The 24,434-nt window shown below is 39.8% G+C and overlaps 1 protein-coding gene across 3 annotated transcripts; it reads right to left on the bottom strand.

Moving 5' to 3' along the window:
* Positions 1-2,993: 2,993 nt before the first annotated feature.
* On the bottom strand, positions 2,994-12,059 carry agpat4 (1-acylglycerol-3-phosphate O-acyltransferase 4 (lysophosphatidic acid acyltransferase, delta)). 3 transcript variants are annotated; one of them, XM_084947976.1, is made up of 10 exons: positions 11,743-12,059; positions 6,503-6,683; positions 6,090-6,259; positions 5,843-6,004; positions 5,568-5,721; positions 5,329-5,431; positions 5,175-5,250; positions 4,102-4,300; positions 3,975-3,996; positions 2,994-3,464 (listed from the first exon to the last, which is right to left on the bottom strand). In XM_084947976.1, exons 2-10 carry the CDS (start codon positions 6,678-6,680, stop codon positions 3,428-3,430), a joined length of 1,101 nt encoding a protein of 366 aa, XP_084804102.1. In that variant the 5' UTR covers positions 6,681-6,683; positions 11,743-12,059; the 3' UTR covers positions 2,994-3,427. The 3 variants fall into 3 exon arrangements, with proteins under 3 accessions (XP_084804102.1, XP_084804103.1, XP_084804101.1); XM_084947977.1 differs by having other exon boundaries at positions 3,975-3,993; XM_084947975.1 differs by lacking the exon at positions 3,975-3,996 and having other exon boundaries at positions 11,743-12,058.
* Positions 12,060-24,434: the final 12,375 nt, after the last annotated feature.

Below are 24,434 nucleotides of genomic sequence, written 5' to 3'. Positions count from 1 at the left end.
GAAAGAGCTTCCTGGCTTCTGGAAAAATAAAAGTTCAAAGAAATCATTAAAAAACCCAAATTACCATGACATTCATGCCCATGACAAGTGCACATAAATTTCTGACCACAACTGGAAGTACCATTTGTTAAATTCATTTGATTTACATATACAGCTAGCATTTTCTGCTCAAAGACCTGTGACCATATTCACAGGAATTTCCATAAACAATCTGGGAATAGTGAACATTCTGAAATGAACCACCACTAAGCTGGAAATCCTGCTATCACTTTAAAGGTTTTATTTTAGAGTACTGCTGTTAAAGTCATTTAACTGGTGTTATGTGTTATGCAAACTGATGTCTTTGGATGCAAAACTGTTTTTGAACATCTTTACTGCAACAAGGTAAAATTACACAAGGCTTCCTTTAAGCAACAACACCTAACATCCAAGTGTGATCTGTGTAGCTGAGAATGGCATTAGTGTACACAGCTTGTGATGCAATAGGCCATTCTGATGCTGATTATACTGCACAGGAAGAGGGATTTTAGCAGCTGCAGTAGGTCTATTGTGCTGTACTGCACGAATCAAAGCTGTAAAACACAGCCACGTCTTCATGTCACACGCCTGAATTGATGGGCGAGGCACAGCATTATCAGCTCAAGGCTAGTGCTTTCATAAGGTGTGACAGCACCTCAGGCCACTACGACATAAAGATACAGATTAAACTCGAAGAAAGGACAAATGTGACACCATTTGTTTGAGTCACTACTCATTTCTTTGTGTTTTGGTTGCAAGAAGCCAGGCTTTCTTTTTTTCCAAAGTGGTTTTGAGCAATAGTTCTCCAGGTTTCCAAATGTCCAAAGTTTCTCTTCGAACATTGGCTTCTTTTTCACTCATTTTCAGTCCAGTTCCTGGTCCTGACCATTTCCACAAGAATGCTTTTGTTTGTTTGCTTGTTTATTAAGCCATTTAACACTGGCATATCATGCACTGGGAATTGGAGAACAAAAGAAGACATTTTAGTTCTGAAATAAATTATCTGCAGCACATGGACAGTTTCTGATAGTCATGTCCTTTAAAATAAGACAGAAATTCAATAATTTACAGTTTACGGTTTCTCAAAAGAAAAAATTAATATGGTTGTTGTGTCAAGTTACACAACAGCAGTTCTTGTGTAATACTGTAATTGTGAAAGTCAGTGGTGAACGGACCTTAGTATTAATGAACCAGTGTGCGATGGTCTTAACACATAACTGAACAAAAGGCAGAAACATCCAAAGATGAACTTCAAGAAGCCTGGAGAACTATTCCTGAAGACTGCTAAAGAAATGAGAAGAAAGCTTGCATAAGAGAGTTCAGGCCGTGTTTAAGAATAAAGGCAGTAATGCCGAATATTGACTTTCCTGCTTGCTGGAATTGTACAAACTCTGTTTTTGCCTTTTATACTGTGTTTCCACAAATGTTGGAAAATGACTCAGTACAGTGCTGCACACAGTCCTAATTTTTTTAGTTAAATATACAGAAATGAGGAGTTCTCTAAGGCTTTTTACTTTGTGTGAGAGATTTCTGTTTTATGCACTTGACCAGGGTTTCATATCTTATCTTTTGATTACGAGTTAATTAGAAAACAACCTATGTCTATGCTGTGAAATTTTCTGAGAATTTCCTCCAGGTTAAGGTTAGATTTTAATAGTTTAACTACATGTTTTATATTGTGTAAATGGAAAATGGGTTTACATTATGATGAATCACTACTGGACTATGGGCACGTTTGTTTGCATTGGAAAATGTTCTATAAACACTTCAGAGGCCTGACCTGCAAATCTGTGAACTTTAAAAGAAAAAATTTAGTAATCTTTTAAGTGATTTTTTCTCAAAGGTCAAGCGGTTTACTCATCTTTTGTTTTGATTTTTAGTCATCATTTCCTGTATAAAATTATTCATACTGATTTATTAATTTAACCATTGCCTACACATGTAGGTCACTTTTCCCAAAAATAAAGTTGATGGAGCTGTGCAGAGATACCATCTTTCATAACATCAGCTAATATGAGGCTTGAGCTTTGAGTTTGTATCCAAACTTATTGATACACTTCTTTCTCATATATGTCTAAATTGAGGCGTTCAGCATCAGCCTCCCTATTAATATTTTTAATTCTGTTATTGAAGATATTGATTCACTGTTTACTTATTTACATTAAACCAGCACCTGAGGACATCAGGATCAGCAGGTAAGAAATTTTAGCTTGTGTTCTGCTGGCGTGTTACCACCAGGTGTCTCTGTGGTTTGGCATTTTCACTTTTTCTTCTTGTTGCATGATTACTTTTCCTCACTGGATGCTTGCATCACTGTTTAACAGTTTATTTTTTACCATTTTCTCATTCTTTATCAGCATACGCGGAACGAAAGGTTGATGGTCGTGGGCAAACAGGAGACACATGGAGTTTGAGCTTTGTCCTCTCAGACCATGCAAATCGCACCAACTTCAATTTCTTTGTCACACAGCCGTAGATGGAAAGACTGCGACAGTGAATGTCAACAAAAAGTTACTGGAACTTTTGTTTTTACTGCCAACATATAAGCAGACGGACTATATTTATGGAACCGTGCGGCACATCGGTTCACTTACTGATTTATTTAGAAAAAAAGAAAGCCACACGTGTAGATTAGATGTAATTTAGCTGGTCAATCTCACTCATTACCTGAAGAATATAAACTGAGTACGAGTTTCTACATTACGTCCAGTGTAGTCGCAGTTGAGACGCTGCTTTAGCATCTATTCAATGTCTTAATGCTCCAAAATTATTCTCATACTGGGAGTTAAGTCATCCTTGCCTTAGCAGACGAGGAAATATCAACTGGAAGGCTGAGGTTGTTTTTTTTTTTTTTTAACAATAAACTATTTGCTGTCCTGTTCTTTTGTCTGGATTGTAGCCAAATTTGAGCAGAAAAAAAGGCCCTGATCTTCGTCATTTTTTTTTTAAATTAAAGTACAAACAACAACAAAGGCCACTTTTTTGTGCAAAATTTTTATTTTCTCTCACCTCCTAAATGTCATCTGTGCATTACAGTGCAATCATAGAGGTAGTCCACTTGTCTTTTGGTTGAATTAAATTTGTTTCTATAGCAAATGTTGGTCTTGGCTGTTCTCAAATATACTCTGATTTTAATCTGCATTTCATCTTAGCACTCCTTCGTTTAACCTGCTTACCAAGTCTCCAGCCTTCCGCAGCATAGCATTAGTGTAAAACTATCCTGTCTGCGCTTGCTTTGAAGCAGGTCTGCACTTGTAAATGGCAGTCTGGCAGGACTGTGTTGGCACAAGTTTTCCTGACGGCAGTTTGCAGATTAGTAGCTCTACAATAAAAAGAGGCCGTCTCCAGAATCTACTAGTTGTTGTTTAGAGAACCCTCCTTATTCCCATAGTTTGAGGCTCTTTTTATCTCAGTCTGGCCAATCATCCAGCGAACTCCCAGTGAAGCTGTGGGAAGAAAAGAAAAAAATCACCACAGGATTCAGAGAAGCTACAGCATTGTTTGAGTGAGTCACAAAGAAGTGCTGACAGGTTTTGAAATGGGACATTTTTATTTCCACAGTAAATTTGACTTTGAATGTGGTGCATATGCCCTTTAATTATCAAGCGTTTTTATTATGACAATTTAGTGACGTGGCTGAATACGTCACTTTGAAATGAGAAGCAATGTTGCACATTAACTGGCTCTTTTAAATAACTGATAACACCTAAGCCATCTCCTCCAAGTCTGTATCAAGGCCTCTTATTTATTGTGGAAACTGCAACATGCTCTTGAAAAACCCGTGCTGTTAGAGTGATTAATTCCATTTAACAGTGAAACCAGTGAAATAATAATAATAAAAAGAATCAGGTGGATGACATGATATCTAACTTTGATATTTTAAGCACATGCCTGAATGCTGTTATGGACATGCTCCCAATACTGATAAATTAATAAAATAAAAGAGGGAGACTTACATTGGAGGTGTCAAATCTGCTGCTTTATGTAACATTTGGACAAAAAGGAGCTGGTTAAAGTGAGGGATGGGCCGTATTAAGCCATATTAGGGTGGCTTGACCTTGCCTGTGAATGGATGACACAAACCTGCAGAGCAGACAGCCACGGAAGCTACGATGGTAAATACTGATCCAGAGCTGATCAGCTGAGTGAGCAGCAGGCCTAGAGGGTACAGGAGCAGGCAGGACCAGAATAGCCAGTTGATCAAGGACCATGGTCGACGAGGAGGACTCATTATGGGGCCCGGGAAGCGCCCAGTCTTTGCGTAGTGCTCTTGAAAGCTATCCTGTTAACAAATTAATGCAACGGCAGCTCAATACCAAAACCCACAACAGGGAAGCACGGCTAAAGTTGGTTCTTTTAAAGCCACGTGGCTGCCTTGTATCGGAAAAAAAACCAGTAAGAGCTAAAATGGAACCAAGTGTGTACAAAGTTTAACATTCCCAAGTTCAGATTCAAGAGTTCAGTTATAAAGTGCATGGACTGAAAAGTAATTAAAAAGGTGGCATGGCAGTCAGCCAAAACCACAGATAAGCTCACCACACCTTCAAAGCTGTGTATAATAATAGGTCAATTTGTTAAATGACATTGACTCTATCTCCATAAAAAGGTCCGCGAGCCAAACTGTTCCTACCCTCAAAGTTAATTTTTACCACTAATGCCATTTGTGGTGAGCAATAAATGTTTCCTCACACTAATCTTTCACTCAAGTGCAAAAGCTTCCAGCTTTTTAATATTGTTTGTGTTCTCTGCTGGAGCTGCTTTCTTTAAATTACACCAAAATCGTTATGTTTTCATGTGGAATTCAAATCCGAGATGATTCCAGATCCAGGTTTTGGCTGTCTGGGCACATCTGCAAGATCAGTGGCTGGATCAAAAATTTCAAAGACACTGTTTACCAGTTCCTGCAGCACCAAAAATACCCCTACAAGAGGATGGAGCCACCCATTTATTTATAGTACTACTATTCAGTGTGAAACAGTGCATCAGCCTTCAGGGGAAAAAAAAAAAAAAAAAAAAAGAAGAGGCACTTATTTTAGGCTACATATTTAATCAGTATGGCTTCTATTTCAGTAATAAGAAACTGGGTGATTTAGTACCTCTACCTAATGCATCTCTTTTGGAAATCATGCATCCATCAGAATATTTAAGACTCTCACCTTCTCCTGGTAAAGCTTGTGGAGCCACTCAGCACACTCCTTCTCATCTTCTGGGATCAACTCTAAAGGAATTCTCCTGCATGTCACAGAGATGAAGGTTACACCAGCACACAGGAAATGAAAAGCAACAAGTGTGTGAAACATCAGTTCCTACCTCACATATAAATCTGCGTGATATTTTTTCCCGTTAAGAAGCCCCAGCAAAGTCGGCATTTCATTGTTTCTGAAGTTCAGCGTGGAATCGTAAACAGCCGCAGCTGCACAACATGGAACATGCAGCGGTTAGTCAGCGCCACCTTTCATTTGATTTGCAAATCCACCCCCTTGCCCCATAAAACTGATCGGATACTTTCTGGTGGCCACATTTAAATACATAGACAAAGAGACACTCACCCGTCCCTCTGAGGCTCTGAACTGTTACCCAGAATCCTTTGGTTCTGGGCAAAAGATGATACTTTAGTTTGGACAACCCTTTGCTTTCAGCCACCTGCATGCTGACCTGGTGCTTCTTTGGTGTGAAGCGTGTCCCTTCGCAATAAAGCAAGAACTTTTGCCAAAAAAGAAAAAAAAAAAAAAAAGTTGTGTTATATAATTATATTATAATTATGGACACAAAAATATCACTCTCACTTCTCTTGATTCTAAAATTACCACAGAGTGAAACCCACCCAGAAGTTTTCTGGGTAATCCCGCAGTTTCTCAAGACTCTCATTCACCGTCCTTCGATCTTCCTCCCATTTCCTTTTGCAGAAAACTATCTCCAAGAAGTACCACATCCAGCCAATGATCGGTACATAAGCCAGCTGTTTTTTGGCTAACACTTTTGAGCTCTGGAAGTTGAGAACACTTTGAAAGAACTGGAGGGAAGCATTGAATTGAGAGGTGGGTGAAGTTTTCTGGGTTACTTTCACTTACCCCAAGAACTCCAAATCTCTCACAGAAGGTCCAACCACACAGGAAGTCTATCTCAAAAGCGTGGTTGAGAACCACAATGGCATTCTCTTTTCCATACAGTGGATAACTCTTTGGGTCAGTGTAGAGTGTGCACTCTGTCCCAGACCACCACTCCAAGATAGCAACCATCTCTAAGGACAAAGACGCAAACAGGTACATGTGAGTAAAGGGCACCTGGATTGCTTTTGTGAAATGATGCCATGCAGTACAGAGTTCTGGGAACTCGTGCAGCAGAGGGTTATCACAACATCACACCAACACCACCACTGAAACCACTGAAACTAAAGGTTTCTTCTTCCCAGAAGCAGAAGAAGAAACTTTTCTGCTTCTGGGAAACAGCCAGGTTGTAATGGTACAGCTAAGGTTATACATACGGCTGGAGATGCAGTAGGCCAGTCTGATGTTGATTCTGCGGGCCAGCTGCTTACTGACCAGCCACACAGGTAACGTACAAAGCTGCAACAGGTTGATAATAAGGCCGCTGACCAGGAAGACATAGCAGATGATCAGGTGGCACAAGAACTGGGATTTTAGCAGCTGAAGAAGCCCCATGTTCTGTAAAAGTTCAAAAGAAGACATTTAATTACATCAGGTAACAACAATAAAATAAAATCACCTCTTTTTTTTGTTGGCTTCTGATTGCTTGTGTCTCAAAGGTAGAGAAGCTACAGGGAGTGCAGAATTATTAGGCAAGTTGTATTTTTGAGGAATAATTTTATTATTGAACAACAACCATGTTCTCAATGAACCCAAAAAACTCATTAATAGCAAAGCTGAATGTTTTTGGAAGTAGTTTTTAGTTTGTTTTTAGTTTTAGCTATTTTAGGGGGATATCTGTGTGTGCAGGTGACTATTACTGTGCATAATTATTAGGCAACTTAACAAAAAACAAATATATACCCATTTCAATGATTTATTTTTACCAGTGAAACCAATATAACATCTCCACATTCACAAATATACATTTCTGACATTCAAAAACAAAACAAAAACAAATCAGCGACCAATATAGCCACCTTTCTTTGCAAGGACACTCAGAAGCCTGCCATCCATGGATTCTGTCAGTGTTTTGATCTGTTCACCATCAACATTGCGTGCAGCAGCAACCACAGCCTCCCAGACACTGTTCAGAGAGGTGTACTGTTTTCCCTCCTTGTAAATCTCACATTTGATGATGGACCACAGGTTCTCAATGGGGTTCAGATCAGGTGAACAAGGGGGCCATGTCATTAGTTTTTCTTCTTTTATACCCTTTCTTGCCAGCCACGCTGTGGAGTACTTGGACGTGTGTGATGGAGCATTGTCCTGCATGAAAATCATGTTTTTCTTGAAGGATGCAGACTTCTTCCTGTACCACTGCTTGAAGAAGGTGTCTTCCAGAAACTGGCAGTAGGACTGGGAGTTGAGCTTGACTCCATCCTCAACCCGAAAAGGCCCCACAAGCTCATCTTTGATGATACCAGCCCAAACCAGTACTCCACCTCCACCTTGCTGGCGTCTGAGTCGGACTGGAGCTCTCTGCCCTTTACCAATCCAGCCACGGGCCCATCCATCTGGCCCATCAAGACTCACTCTCATTTCATCAGTCCATAAAACCTTAGAAAAATCAGTCTTCAGATATTTCTTGGCCCAGTCTTGACGTTTCAGCTTGTGTGTCTTGTTCAGTGGTGGTCGTCTTTCAGCCTTTCTTACCTTGGCCATGTCTCTGAGTATTGCACACCTTGTGCTTTTGGGCACTCCAGTGATGTTGCAGCTCTGAAATATGGCCAAACTGGTGGCAAGTGGCATCTTGGCAGCTGCACGCTTGACTTTTCTCAGTTCATGGGCAGTTATTTTGCGCCTTGGTTTTTCCACACGCTTCTTGCGACCCTGTTGACTATTTTGAATGAAACGCTTGATTGTTCGATGATCACGCTTCAGAAGCTTTGCAATTTTGAGACTGCTGCATCCCTCTGCAAGATATCTCACTATTTTTGACTTTTCTGAGCCTGTCAAGTCCTTCTTTTGACCCATTTTGCCAAAGGAAAGGACGTTGCCTAATAATTATGCACACCTGATATAGGGTGTTGATGTCATTAGACCACACCCCTTCTCATTACAGAGATGCACATCACCTAATATGCTTAATTGGTAGTAGGCTTTCGAGCCTATACAGCTTGGAGTAAGACAACATGCATGAAGAGGATGATGTGGACAAAATACTCATTTGCCTAATAATTCTGCACTCCCTGTATGTACAATACTGTACTGTCCTAAAGTCTGGAACCAACCTTATACTTTGCAAGTAGCCCGACCTTTTTATATTTTAAAAAGAAGCTTTGAGCAACAATTCACCAGGCTTTTCAGTCCTTGAACATGGCCACTTTAAAAGAAGTGTTTTTTCGTTTTTTTGCTTGTCAAGCCACTAAAAAAAGGATCCAACTCTAGAACCAGGGCCGTGTCTCTCTGATTCTAGCAGCCTGTTGCAAACACACATAATTTGTTCCCATTTCTTTTGTTGAAACTATGAAACATGTCAAAGATAACACCGTTTGACAGGGATAAAAACAGTATCTTTGCACCATCAAGGAGGGAAAAAAAAGAATCAACAAACAAATGAGGAAACTGGATGAGTGTAGGACAAAAGAAGTAATGACAGGACTAAAAAACTATTTATAGCAAACAGTGACAGTACTCGAAAATTGTGTCCTTGAGAAATATTTAAAAAACAAACAAAAGATAAATGACCAGACACAGGACCTGAGAGATGCATGTGGGCCTTCCTCAACTGACAACGATTTGAACCAAAAATTTCAAATCTGGTTTCATCACTCCATCAGGCCAGTTGCCATATTTCTTTCAGTCCAACCCACATTATAGTCATTTTCTCCCTGTTTCCTTAAGAATGAAAGCCACCCTTTAACGGAGATCTTTTCATGAGGCTTCAGTGATCAGTAGACAGATGTACAACCGGGAGTATCAACAGCTATCTGCAAAACATGGCAGAGGCTCTGTCATGGTCTGGGGCTGCATTTCCGACAGTGGTGTAGGAATGACTTGAATTATAAAGACAGAAAAGTGGCATCAGACTTTGATCCACAACGAAGTACCATCTGGGAAGTTTCTAAATGACAGCAGCTTCGATCAAGAGACTGGTCTCCCCAGAGCCCGGACCTCGACACTGAAGCAGCATGAGATCATCCTGACTGAAAATGTAACAAAAGGCAGCCAACAACCAAAAAAAAGAGAGCTTTGGATGCCCTTCAAGAACTCTGAAGAACTATTCCTGAAGACTGCTTAATAAAATACAAGAAATCTTTCATAAAAGCATTCACGCTGTGTTGAAGAGTAAAGATGATCATACCAATTATCAACTTGTGTAAGTGTACCAACTCTGTACTCAACTGTTTTTGTCTCATATACTGTCTTTCCATACATAGACACATGATTCAGTATATTAGCCTATTTCCCAAACTATTTCTTTCTAATAGTTCCTTTTTTAAAACATTTGAAAAACAATAATAAAGAATAATATATACATTCTCCACCTTTGAGGCACAACTTCTCTGGCATTAATCGAATCAATTGAGGAGATTACAAATGCTATAGATCAGAAACAGTATGCAGCTGGAGTATTTCTGGATCTCAAGAAAGCATTCGACACAATCAATCATGACATATTAATTAATAAACTGGAACGGTACGGGATCAGGGGGGTTGTACTGCAACGGGTGAAAAATTATTTAAGTGACAGGAAACAATTTGTGAAGCTGGGTGTCCATTCCTCATCATGCTTGGACATTGCTTGTGGTGTTCCACAAGGCTCTGTACTGGGTCCAAAATTATTTATTATTTATATAAATGATATTTGTAAGGCATCTGATATATTAAAATTAGTATTATTTGCAGATGACACAAATATTTTTTGTTCTGGGGGGAATCTAAAGGAGCTGCTGGATACAATTACTTCAGAAATGTGCAAAATTAAAAAATGGTTTAACAGGAACAAACTATCGCTAAATCTAAGTAAAACTAAAATTATCTTATTTGGGAATTCCCTTAGAAATGCACAAGTGCAGATTCATTTAGATGGTGTGGAAATTGAAAGAGTACTTGAACATAAGTTTCTTGGTGTGATTATAGATGATAAATTAAACTGGAAGTCTCATATAAATCATATTCATAACAAAATTTCAAGAAGTGTCTCAATCTTGAGTAAAGTAAAACACATTCTGGACCACAAATCACTCCACATTCTCTATTGTTCCCTGATTGCACCGTATTTGAATTACTGTGCAGAGGTTTGGGGCAATACTTACAAATGTTCGCTATCATTAATCTTTATATTACAAAAAAGGGCCATAAGGATAATCCATAAAACTGGTTACAGAGATCATACAAATCCACTATTCTTAAAATCAAAAATTCTAAAATTCACAGATCTGGTTCATTTTCTCACTGCACAAATTATATATAAAGCAATAAACAACCTGCTTCCTGACAATATTCTAAAAATGTTTTCTAAAAGGGAACGGGGTTACAATTTGAGGGGGGAATTAAATTTAAAACATCCTCGTATCCGTACAACATTAAAAAGTTTTTGCATCTCTGTGTGTGGAGTGAAGCTGTGGAACAGACTAAGTAAAGATATGAAGCAATGTCCAAGCATGGCGCAGTTTAAAAAGCGGTTTAAGGATATGGTTTTTACAGGGTACAGGGAAAAGGTAGATTTGATAGGGTGTTCTTGTCTAATATTTTCATGTGTGTGCGGGTGCACGGGTATGTTGGTATGGGTATATATATATATATATATATATATTTGTAGGTTGTGTATCCTTGAGGTGTTAATGGGGTTATTGAAAATGTGTATATGTGCGTATGTGTATATACGTATGTATGTATAGATAGAAACATATATGTGTATATATAAAAAAAAAAAATTACACATAACATATAATGTAATTGCAAGGAGGTATTTCTGTAGTCTATTGATACTAGATAGTGGAAAAGGGGTGGGATTAAATAAGCTTATGCTTCTTCCTGCTCCTTTTTGAACATGAACGTTATTTGGAGTTGTGGTTGCTCGTTTTCCTTTTGTTTTGCTTTGTTCATTTGTCTCTTTTAATTCTATTTTGTTGTACTTTTTCAACATGTTCAAAATAAAGATTCAATCAATCAATCAAAACAAGCAACCACGACATAAAATACAAAGAAGCAAAATATGTTATATACTATTATTAATTTGTTCCACACAAAGCCAGGCTGTGATCAAAACTGTTTTCAGAGTTTTTAAAACATGAATCGAGTCTGACATAAAGGATTTCTGTGAACGTTTTTACCCCCGCCCCCCCCCCCCCCTCTGAATAGTGTCTTTGAGATGCATTCCAGAGACAAACAGCCAATCAGAGGGCAAGTGTTTGCTACTAACAACACATGACCTTTTCAGGAACAGGGAAAACCGTATCACCAACTATTCATAGTCAATCCCACAACGGCCTTCTCTGTGTTTACTGAGTTTTCCTTACGCAAACTGTTAGGTTAGCGGCTGTTAGAGCACAGAGAAACACGACTGGAAAATGACCAAACTGCTTAAACACAAAACCCATGTACACACCTGCAAACACGTGACACTTACCTTGATTCTGTATTAGCGCCCAGTGTTCCTGCCTCAGACACCTTTCTACCTTTCCAAACAGTGTAAATGAACAAATTTAAAAGACAACCAAACACCACTATCCCACTACGCGTCCATGCCACCTCTAGTTTGCGATGTCCCTCGTCCTTCAGCTGTTAGTGCGCAGGCCTAGAACTATGCACCAACCCAACCATCTGGTGAAACGTCCCTCAGCATGAGGAACCACACCCATCCGCCGGCCAAACCTGGATCGCGGGATGAAGACATGTGTGAACCTGCGCCACTTTCTAGAAACTCTGCAGACAGCCTCGCGCGAAGATCGTCTATTCTTTGTTGGCCCAATCAAAACACAGGAAGGAGAAACGGCGTTTTTCTCTACATAATGAAGTGGAACATATGACTAATACAACGACAAATATGACGTAGTAATAATAGACTTTTTCTTCTCATATAGTTATTATGTCTGATATAACCTTTAAAAAACAAAATGTTTTTAACAGAAAGTTATACTATATCCCAACATTTCCTGGTGCGGTTACACTCTTTTTTGTTGTTGGTCTCACAAACTCGGGCTGAGTGAGACCTCTTCTTTTCCCTTCCAGCTCCTGATGCCAAATTTGGTCACAGGAAAAGCGGGAAGCGTATGGGAGGCATGGGCGGCGCAACGCTTTCGTCATACACATTATAAATTCTTCTGAAGCCCAAGAAACGTCGTAAGTCGCTTCCTTGTTTCGATTTGAGTGGGTAAGAGTAGTAACGACGGCGAGGCGTCCTCGTGTCTTTTAATGTAGCATTTAGCAGCACACAGAGTGGGCGTCCCTTGAATGTAATTGGCTGAAATCACTTTCGTTGCCACTAACTAATGGAGTGCATGCGGCCAGCTCCCCCTGCTGGTAATGCAGTGTATTTACGTCGAAGAAAAAAGTTTACTTAAAGGAGCAATCGATCTCAAAATAAATGCAGTGAATACATATCTGGACTCATTAACTGTTAAATTTAAGGGATTTCATTAGTTTTAGAAATTATTTATATGATATAAATAATTTCTAAAACTAATGAAATCCCTTAAATTACAGGTCACAAAGGTAAAATATATCATATTTTTATGAACAAAACAGAACAACTGTTTAAAATTTATGTCAACACTGATGACAACATAATAAATACATTTTAATGACTTTAATTAAATATTATATTTTAGTAAATTTATTATCGTAAAAGTAGCACATGTGGTTCTGGGTTTGCATCCAACTTTAACAGTTATTAAACTATATTGCAATTTATCTCCTTTTTTAAACTGCAAGTCATATCTGCAAAGTTAGACTTTGTCAGTGTCTGTTTTATCCAGTAAGATAAAGTTATCTCACTTTATTTTTCTGTTGCAAAATGAGACTGTCAGGCATACCAACATTGTACCTAAAACCTGCCATAAATTTTCCTATCAGACGAAGTAAGTCTGCTATCAATCTGATATACATAGGCAGTTTAAGCTCAGGTTGGCTGCGACGGATTGGAGACCTGTCCATGGTGAACCTTGCCCTGTCACCTGTGGCAACAGGGCTTCAGCCCCCTTACAAAACTGAATTTGAGCAGAAGAAGAAAGTTTAACATCTTGTCCACACCTGCCTCAACTCCACCAGTCCACCCAACCACTACTGCTGCTCTGTCTCAGCTCTGCTCCTCTGCCTGAAACCCATTTGATTCAGCTGATATACTTTAGATTTCACTCTTTCACTCTGCTTCTATTAGTTCTCCAAACTCTGGACTCTCTGCTCAGTTCAGCTACAGTTCCCCCGTTGCTCTGCACAGCACAGAAATTTTTAGATTAAACTCAAAGCACTATTTGAGAATAAAGTCAAAATGTAGCAATTAAAGTTGTCGTTTTAAGTGAAACAACTGCCTCCAACAACTGCCACAGCTCCTGCACCCTCTACAAAATCCTTTGTGTAGATGAGTTAGTGAAACAGTTTGATCAACTATCTTATTGTATCTTGTGATACAGTGTACATCCTCCTTAAATGGGTGTAACCATCAGTATCCTTGCATCTGTTGATTAGCTGGAATGTGGAAACCGCAAAAAGAATACGTCATACACGTACATACGTAATACCACTTGCTGACACCAGAGGGTAATAAAGATTCACTAAACACGACTCCATTAGAAAAGAAAAGTGTCTCAGGATAGATAGTCCTGTCATTCCCTATGGTATAAATACCAAATCTGTTTTCTATTTAATCTGCAAAAGTGTGATATGCCATCCTTAATGGACCCATCAAGCCAACAAACATACATTTCTTTTTTCTATTTTTTTCTTTTGTAACCCAAAGCTTTGGTAAGAAGACTGATGGTGTGTTATGACAGTCCAACCTAGTGGGTTGATGAGGTGTTTCTGGCTCTCATTTTAAGGTCGTATAAGTTTAAACAAATATTAAAGTGGCTCAGGTAGTCCCTTATCGTCAAATGCTAAACACAAGCAGAGCAAAGGGGCTGTAGGGAAGTCTAGGATACGCAGGCCACTTTGTAACCACAGGAATTATGAGGCAAAGCATCTCTGTCATGGTTGCGGCTGTGTGCAGGCTGGATGAGGACCCAATCGCAAACTCACGGAGGCAGGAATTAACTCAAAATTCACAGTGTTATTGCTGGACAGAAAAACCATACAAACTAAACTGGAAACTATAACATGTTACACGGCGAAACACACGGCCATGGATGAGGGAGAACGCGACACAGAACTGAGGGAGACGCAGACATAAATACACAGAGGGTTAACGAGGGAAGTGGGAGCACACGGGGAACACAGGTGACACTGATAATCATAACAAGACAGGGCAGGAGTAAACGCAACACTGACGGGAGACTGTCAAAGTAAAACAGGAAGTACACAGAGGTTCAGACAGGAGGAGAGAGAGCACAGACATAACGGGCTGGGGAAAACATGGAATAAAACACAAGGAGGGGAAACGAGGGCTCACAGATACACAGAGGGTAATCAAATAAGGAACAGCTTAACAGAACCTAGGAACCACGGCATAAATAAAGAACAAAATACAAAACACACGAAAACCAAGAATACTGGGCCAACATGGCCCAGGACCATGACAATCTCAGAATCTTAGTCTGCACTACTACATATTTAAAATACTTGTAGGCAACAATTTTGAGAGATTTTTCCCACTTTCTTGAAATGCTTTTCTCAGGTTTCAACATAAGCAGCACATTGGACTAATTTCCAGTCATTTTGTGTTTCCATAAAAATCCTTCTTCCATATGTGTGTTAAACTCGGGTTTAAGCTCTGCAGAGAGAGTTTGAGAAAAAACCATTATGTGCAGTGAAGGTGAAACATGGCAGCGAAGTAAAAATAAACAAAACATATTTATGAGTATATGGGGACTTAATAACAGCACACTTCAACTAGTTATTTCACAGTGACAGACATTTTGGATGCCTCGGTCGAATCAAAATAAACTAAAATAACGGTTCACCCGTCTTAGCAGAAACACTGCAGGATAAAGCCAAATCAGCTTGCAAGAGGCGAATACATGAGAATCACTCTGCATTGGGGTGAAAACGTGTGCCTTGAAATTTGCTGCTAAACCAAAAAACGCTATCTATCAGAGTGCATCTCATCCAAAGTAGGCAGCCAGGAAGTGTGTATGTGTGTGAGAGTGTTGGGGTGTGTGTGTGTCTTCCCATTTCTCAGAAGAAAAGTGAACTGATATGTGGTTACTGGTTTTGAAGAAGTGATGCGGGGCTACCGAACCACAACAAGTTTGCCCATTCCAAGAGATGTCAGCTTTCATTCACTGAGTTATATGTTGCTGTTAAACGTTGCTCTCCTTTGGCCCCTTCTTGGTACATCAGGCAACTGGAGACCATACAAGAGCAATGTTGTGAGTTTGAGTGCAGCTCTTGACGTTTTTTGCATGACATCTCCTTTCTCTTATTTATTGCCCACTGTTAAATCAAGCAGAGATGCTATAAAAATAATTTTTTAGGGGGAAAAAAAGCTTCCCTACAAGATTAAACCAAAGAGCAGATGTAATGAAGCTGGACTACATGTGTCCTTGACATGTGAGAAAGCTGGGCAACTTACCACAAAACATCAACTTTAATCTTGAAAATCTCTGTTGTCACCCTATTAGGAATGCGGAATAATTTTTAAATAGCCTGCAACTTTATTTCCCCTTTTTATGTTTATTTGGGGAAACTAATTGATTACTCTCGTAAAAATCAGACGCAGCTGAAATATTTCAGTCAAGAGTGAATCAGGTGATGCAGCTGGCCAAAGCCAAAAGTTTGTAGCCATGACGATCTTTACTTTTGGCTCGGCAGCATGGGGCGATTTGGATGAGCGTGCTGTATGAAGAATGCAGCAAGGATTAGGTGAAATCGCTGCGATTGTGTGATTTATGAACAGTTTTGCATCAACAGGCTGTGACTGGCTTCGACAAATTGACGCTCATTCAACCACTTTGCATAACTCTTTCATCATATGTTTCTCATTCATCCAGCGGTGTTGGGTCTTGGTATGAGAAACCGCTTCTTCCTTTTAATGCAGTGAATTTATTTATGATTGTGCGATGCGTGGCTTGGTAACTTGATGTGCACGTGATGGTACAAACTTTGAAAGTCGAAGGAAAACAGTGTAGCGCTTTTCCGAGCACAGTAAACAGCTGCGTGACGAGTCTCAGCCAAAAGAGTTGCCCCGGCAGAACAATCATGAAAAACCTTGACTTGGAAAATAAGGTGCTAAATTTGATGAGCAGCTGTGGATGTCTACATGTTGGAATCTCATGAAAAAAGATAATGGGATCAGGTTTTCTAAATGAATGTTTTAAGCTCTTGAATATATAGAGGGGAAAAATACAGTTCAGATAAAGTGACAACATAGCCTGAGGTCTAAGCCCTATTTGACACAGTGTATATGCACAGTAAGCCAGTAATGAGATCCTGATGCATGCAGTGTCGGTTTCTCAACGGGCTTGGCTTCTAGCATGGGTCAAAGTAACTGTGGGCCCCACCTGACACATCCACACATCCGACTGTGGGAGGTTTTCTGGAGACACCTGTTCTGGTTCTCTTAGGGGTCCTGAAAAGAGTGCCAAAAAGATCGGTCGGAGGGAAGTTATTTGATGTAACGCCACTGAAGAGGGCTAAAATGCTGTGTAGTTATACAATTACATATCCTCTTTTTCAACTTCTACTCTTGCCTCCTCTGGCAGATTTGGGATTTGAATGTGCAGGAATGAGAAAGTGATTGAACACAAAATCACACGTGCAGAACTCTGGATGCTGGTTGGAGCACATGTGCACGAGCAACAGTAATGCGTCCAAATGGAAATATATGTTTCTGCTTCAGTAAGCAGTCAAGGTTTTCTCTTTGTTGAAGGGATCAATATTGTGCAGGAAAAAAAGAGACAATATGGAGATGCAGTATGTGCTTGTGGAATAAAATGGATGTTTCCAGGATTTTCCTGTCTCCAGCTTCCGATGGGTTTGAAACTAGTTTGCTCCAGTTACATTCAGTGGAAAGAGAACTGTAGAGCTCGTGCTGCACTTTCTAAATATCATCTGCCTTTAAAGTGACATGAGGTGCTGTTTCATTTTTCTTTACTAAATTGTGTATCCACTGTTAATGCTTACTTTGCAGAATCAACATTTATACAGCATTTTATCCATCTTACTTGCAAATATGAATTTTTATAGATGAAACTAAAACGGAGCATTACACTGCTGCTGAATAATTTTATAAACAGATATAAGAATACAGACTGTATTTAAAAGCCAATTTGGCCACCATGAAGCTAAGTGAAGTCTTATCTGGAACCCCAAGCTGACCATACCCATCTTTATTGTTCTTTTGTTTACTGTAAAGGGAGCATAATTTAAAAATGAACATGGTCTACTCAGTAAGACATGAACCTATTGATTTATGCCATGAATTTATTAAGAAAGTGCTAAATGAAGTCATAGATCAGGGCATCTGCAAGGTTGTTCACCTATAGACCTTTATACAGTCACACTGCTTTTTGCAACCAGAGGAGTTCACCTTTGCAACATAAAAGCTATGCTCACAGTTTATGATATGAAAATGGGATGGGACCGTGGTGCAGTGATTAGTGCTTATTAGACGGCTCTGGGTTTGACTCCACCATCTGGGACCTTTCTTTCTGTAGTGCGCATGTTCTACCTGTGCTTGCATGCATGCATGTTAGATTAAATGGGAATTCTAAACTGGCCATAGTTGTGATTTGTGAACTTCTCTGTTGGCTCCATGACAGGCTTGTGTACCCTACCTCTTGGCTCTATGATAATATGACAGCTGGGATAGGCTCCAGCCTCCTCCCAGTAGGACATGCCTATAACATCTCACCTGGGAGGAGGTACCCAGTAGTCATCCTAATTAAATGCCCCAACAATTTCAGTTTACTTCTTGGTGGAGGAGCTGCGGCAGTCCCTCCAAAATTGAGTTTCTCACCGAGTTTCTAAAGCTGAGTCCAGACACCTTTGTTTCTTTTTGGATAAAGGGGTATATCCAAAATCTAATTTGTTTGGTCATTACCCAAAGCTTGTGACTTTAGATGTTTTTATTCTCAGCTCTCTCTTCACCACATCAGAGTGGTAGAGTGTCAACATCAGATGCTGCACCAGTCTGTCGATCTAATCTCCCGCTCCCCTATACCCTCACTTGTGAACAAGACCCCAAGGTACCTAAACTGCTCCACTTGGGGCAGCAACGTATCCCTGACTCAAAGTGGGCATTCCACTGGGGAGAACTTTGACCTCTGACTTGAAGGTGCTAATACTCATTCTCCCCAATTCTCACTTGGCTGCAAAACCCTGCAGTGCTGGAGGCCACCAGCTGATGAAGCCAATAGAACCACATTATCTGTAAAAGGCAGATATGAGATTCTGAGGCCACCAAAGTGGAAGCCTGGCAACAGAGGGCATTGCTGTCAAACACACAAACCGGGTATGAGTCCGACTTATTGCCAGCAATGCAGACAAAGCTGCTGCTGTGGTTGTACAGAGACCCAATGGCACATGACAACAACACACCCTGAGAGACGTGGCCAAATGCTTTTTTAGTCCACAAAACATAAAAAAAAACAACTATTGTCCTCTCATATTATTAAAGTATTTTTTCACTTTATTCTTTGATGCCTTGTTATTGCAAAAATATCAGGATACACTATAAAGGGCACACTTCATAAAGGGCCTTTTCGAATAAGGGAACTATTTGGCAAAATCCACACATGCCAACAGAAGAAGTAAATATTTGTGAAGCACATAATTTTCCCTCTTCGAAATCCCTGTAATATGATAAGAATTTATAATCCATCCATCAATTGCAAAGGGGCTGGAGCCTCTCCCAGCTGTCAATTTGTATTCCATCTTGTGTATTTCATTGTCAGACACGATGCACTTTAAAAACTGAATTGTTTGCCGAGACAATAATAAGATGTGCCACTTACATAATTAAACGTTCCACACATGTTAGCATAATCGCTACGTGTGAGCTCATGTCTAGAAGTGAAACACAGAAGAAGAAATCTAACGAAGCAAAAGTTATCATACCTAAATAAACATGATGTGCGTTACAATGATGATAAGTTTACGAGGCAAAATCAAATAAAAAATAAATAAATAAATAAATTTTACGTCTGCAGACACATGGGTGAGTTCACATATTTGTGTGTCAGCATTCTTACAAACGACTGAAGTTATCAGGAACATTTTTACTGCTCCAACAAGCATGAAAAGGCCATCATTTTTTCCAAACAGCTCGTGGATACTTTTCCAAGTCTTCGGGAGAGAAAGGATTGCCTAGAAAGATTTTCATCTGACACACTCGCAGACGTTCTGACACCGCTTTCAGACAATGCCAGCAAAATCTGCTTCCCGATGTGTGGAGCCAGCCGGAAGGCAGTTAACATATAAAAACTTGACTCTGCTTTCCAGCCGCTCTACTCAGACTACATAGCAGAACCAGCTAAATCAGGAGCAACGGAGGTTGGACTTTGCCTAAGTATAGTTTTTTTTTTAAAGTTTGTTATAGTAGGTAATTAAAACACATGGAACATGTTATTAATACAAATTAAATCTGTCTGTGTGTCAGAATTAATATCTCAGTATAAGCTGTTTTCATTAAAGGGGTTGCTGAAATTTGGCAAATCTTTTGAGTTTAAAAGTCCCCAGTTTGGTGAAAATGTGTCATACCATCAAATATTATTAAAGTTGTTTGGTGTCGAGAGTGGAAAACTGACACTTTCAAGCAGTTGTGCAACAAGAACGTGACTTAACAAAAAAAAAAAAAAGAAGATAGGAAGGAGAGAAGAGAGAATGGCTGATATCTTTAAACAGCTCGCCATGTGTATTTTCACGAGTGGATGTTCCATTACAGCAGCACACAACATGGCTGAAAAAGCCACCAGAGATGTAAGAGGATATGGTGTGATCGCTTGTTTCCACTGCTGAAAAAGGGAGGGGAACTTGCAGCATTGTAGTGCTGTTAATAAAGAGCAGGCGAGGAATTGCTGTCGTCTCCTTCTGTGTTGAAGCATCGGTCTATGGGGCCTCTTCTCTCTGTGCACTTAACAGACAGCACAGTTGCCTCCGCACACGCAAAAAGGAAATGCAACTTTTTTTTTTAACTCTTGAAGTGTTAATGAGTTTTCCTTGTATTTTATTATTGTGTGAATTTTTCAGAGACAGAAAAACTCAAATTGGCAAGAAATATGATAAAATAAATACTAAGCATCCATAACTGGGGTAGGAACAGATAACGCTTGCGTGTCTAAACGATTATGGTTGTGCTTGAAACTTTGAGCAGCAAAAAAGTCTCCGGACAAACAGACTTATTTGGCCTCACTGTTATTTCCCATTTAGTGTGAGCGTAACATAATGTCTGGACTGGGTAAATGTGTTCATGTGTACTAAAATCTTTGACACCCCACTTCCACATGTCTCAAATGGACAGAGCTCTCATCATTCAGATTTCCAGCTCAGGGTTTAAGCAGCGCTAGGACTACTCTAAAAAGTTATAGTTCATGTCATTCATCCGAGACTGAAGTTCCTCTGGTGACAATGGCCACGATGGTGTGGATCCAACATCGCCATACGCAGCCAACAGAGCTTTCTGATTATTTAAAGAATTTCACGGATATTTGCGCTTTTGGATAGTACCAATTGCAGAAAGATGATTTCTCTCAAAGCAAAGGAAGGGGATATCCAGACTGCCTGTTTTCCAAAAGATATGAGGCCTGTGTTTGATCAGAGTTTATTTGTGTAAGTCAGATAAATCAGACTTCAGAGGGCCTCCAGCTATCAGCACTGTCTGGTTTTGTTGTGCGTGAGATTACAGTCAGGCCAAGACTTCGCAGCGTGATTAAATTAGACCCAGTGCATCTGCTTCTGGTTTCACACCAGTGCCATCAAGAAACGAGTTAAAGGACATCTTGTTTGTCATCTTGGATGCTTGTTTGTTGAGTTTGGGGCTCATCCATACTTTTTTTCAGCCTGGATTTGAGCAAATGTCCAAATATGTACTTAGACTTAAATGGAAAAAAGATCATTAATTTACCCATTTAAAAAAAAGATGGTGTCTATCATTTCAAATACTTATAGTGAAGCATCCTAGACCCACCACATGTATCAAAGAGCAGGGTTCAGGCAGACAACTCGGAGCCCTTTGTTGCAGGACTTCAGCTTGCAGCCCAACACGTCTGGCACCTCTGTTTTCTGGGAGCAATGAGTGTGCGCCCCCATGCCTGGCAAAGAAAAGGAGTATGGATATTTTCCCAATGACGAGAGGAACTCGTGCCCTGAAATAAATGACTTACTTTATTTCAAGTGACAGACCCACTTCTTTGCTAGAACACTTGCCCTTGGCAGACCCTTAGTCACTTTGCTCAGCAACAACATAGGTTCACTCTTTAGACGAGCCAGTGGGAAAACTAAATGCTGACTTAACTTGGATTCTGGGGAATGGAAACAAATGCATGCTTCCCAGGAGTTAAATCGATTATTGCCCTTTGATGTTAAATGTGTTTTTATGGAGCACTGGACCGGAGGGTTGGGGTTAAAGTATAAGATGAGGTGAAAGGTTGAGGTGGGGTTTTTTTCCCTGATGAGAAAGTGACATATCAAAGTTAATTTATTTGTCTCAAGTAGTACTACGCTTGTAAAAGCAGTTGTAGGTGATATTATAGTGAAGATTCTTAGAAATGTTTCTACCTTCTTTAAAAGGTATGAATGCAAATCCGAAATAAATTCTCTGCTCTCTCAGTGAAGGTCTTAGGAAAGATATTACTAAGTTGCTATTAAGTATTTCAGGAAGTTCCACATTTGCTTCCTTGCTTAGATCAAAGCTAATGGGATAACCCTCCCATATCGGCTAAAGATTAGCATTTAGATTAAGGCAAGATTTTTCCAAAGAGGTAAATAGCCCTGATAATTTTATTGCCATTGGATCTGTCCAGTGCTGACAAAATCTGCCTAGACATCTTGGTATCGTGTTTTGCACGTCATTTAACGCCACAATCTGACACGCTAACAGCATGAAGTACGTATGAATGACACTGAGGTGATGTGCTATTCATGCCCAGTCTTATGACATGTTGTTGTACCCACTGTTTTTATTTGGTTTGTTGACTTTGAGCTATAACAGAGTGCAAAAAATAAATATGTAACGATAATAAAATAAATTATGATGATGCTTTTCGGTGCCATATAGTGGAGTTAGCTTTGGACAAAGCAAAAGTCTCGCTGTACTAAGCTTTCCAATTTCTGTCTCTAGCTTCTTAGAGACATGAGTTACTCTTCTCATCTAATCATTAATTTAATACAGTGACTGTTTTCCATCCATCCATCCATTTTCTTTCCACTTATCCAATTCAGGTCGCTGAGGGGCTGGATCCTGTCCCAGCTGTCATGGGGCAAAAAGCAGGCTGCACCCCGGACAGGTCACCAGTATGCAGCATGGCTAACACATAACGACAGACAATCATTCACGCACATGTTCACACCTACAGCCAACTTGACATCACCAATTAACCTAACATGTATGTCTTTGGAGTGTGGGAGGAAGCCAGATTACCTGGAGAGAACTCACGCAGAGACAGGGAGAACAAGAAAACTCTACACAGAAAGAATAAACAATCTAACAAACAATAAATCTGCAGAAAAAGACATCTGCTTGCAATACAGACATCTTTAAAAAAAAAAGGTTGATTTGCACGAGAAAACAGACAAAACTAGGACACTTGGAAAGTTCATCCTCTGCTAGTGCCAATGCTCACACAGACATTAGTGCCCTATTTTGAAATGTTAAAGAAAGGGATCCAGACGTGTGCCAGAAAAGTAATGCTCCTTTTCTCTGCCATGGTTCATGATATTTTTGTGTAATCTTACTAACAGACTGAGACAGGTCTTTGAAGAAAAGAAAAGAGAATATTTCTATCTGTCAGCAGTGAATGTTATCTATGAGTTCTCTGTTTGACTTAGACATGATTGTGTTCTAATTTCTTAAATTGCCGTAAGTTTCCAGGCCGGTCTCACTGAGAGTGGGAGGCAAGTAGAGCCAGCAGATTATGGAAAAATTCAGTGAGATGAATGTTGTCTATATTTGCAGTAGCCAAGCATCAGACAGGGTGGTATTTAACACCAAAGTGACTGAAGTGGAGCATCACACGCAGAGAAGAGTTCTTCTTTTCATCCTGTGTTTGAATAAGAGGCTTCTCTCCCTCTTACTGTTAAAACTGGTAATCTGGTGATGAGCTGCACACCAACGCATCGATTATAAATACACATCAACACCAAACTGTCCAATGTCTAAATCACTCAGCGGTGACGGGATTACAAGCTCAGCATTTGAGACTCCTAATGGCCAGTGAAAGTGAACTTTCCTTGATGTTCTTTCAGTTAATTGCTAGCATTTATTCATCCTTTTAAAATGCCTGCTGGTTGCGAACTACTTGCCTCTGCAGAAACTGCTGGTTTACTGTGTCACACATTGACATCCTCTGGCAAAGCTTTAAGAACCACCCTGGAACGTGCTCTGGACTTGAAACCAGCCACCAGTGCCAGACCCATATAGCAGTCTTTGGTGTGTGCCACGTGGACTATTCCAAGAACCTCAACCCAAATACCTCTGACACAGAGCTACAAGAGCAAGGTTTTGACTTCCCTATTTTCCCTAATAGCGCATTTCTTTCCTGGCCTCGCCATCATTTACTTAACCCCTTCCCTTCCTGGTTTCTGCACTGATAGACAGAGTTTTGGTGCAAAACCACATAAAAAAACCCTTCAATCGTGCTAACCAAAGGATTTTGCAAAGTCTGTGACTTTGCCTTTTCATTTTAAAGCACTATTAAACATTTGAAGCAGTGACAGTAGACCATACTTTCTAGCTGACACTCTAAATAGCACATGAATGTTGGAAACAGTGCCCATCCCACACATGTAACATACAGTTCTGGTATCCGTGATGGGCCCTTTAATATAACATACTAACAGAAGGCCTGTTTTTTTTCTTACAAATAATTTAGTGCTGAGATGAACAAAACAATAGACTTCAAAATTATGTCTTATGTGAGTTAATAAATCTGGTGATGTGTTTTATTTTTCCTGTTGTCAATTAGTTACATGAAAACACTAAAACTAGCCATAAATTCACCATATTTACAC

Source organism: Perissodus microlepis, chromosome 13, assembly GCF_051167445.1.
Source record: "Perissodus microlepis isolate ML-2025 ecotype Zambia chromosome 13, ASM5116744v1, whole genome shotgun sequence".
Lineage (NCBI taxonomy): Eukaryota > Metazoa > Chordata > Actinopteri > Cichliformes > Cichlidae > Perissodus > Perissodus microlepis.
Note: the sequence above shows the minus strand (reverse complement) of the source record. Positions and strands in the feature narration are given on the sequence as shown.

Bases quoted from the DNA above. Each gene is read 5' to 3' on its own strand.
- agpat4 (XM_084947975.1), bottom strand. From the start codon at position 6,680: ATGGGGCTTCTTCAGCTGCTAAAATCCCAGTTCTTGTGCCACCTGATC. The intron at 5,722-5,842 runs GTGGGTTTCACT...TTTTGGCAAAAG, and splicing joins ATTACCCAGAAAACTTCTGG to TTCTTGCTTTATTGCGAAGG. The intron at 5,251-5,328 runs GTAGGAACTGAT...TGTGACATGCAG, and splicing joins CACGCAGATTTATATGTGAG to GAGAATTCCTTTAGAGTTGA.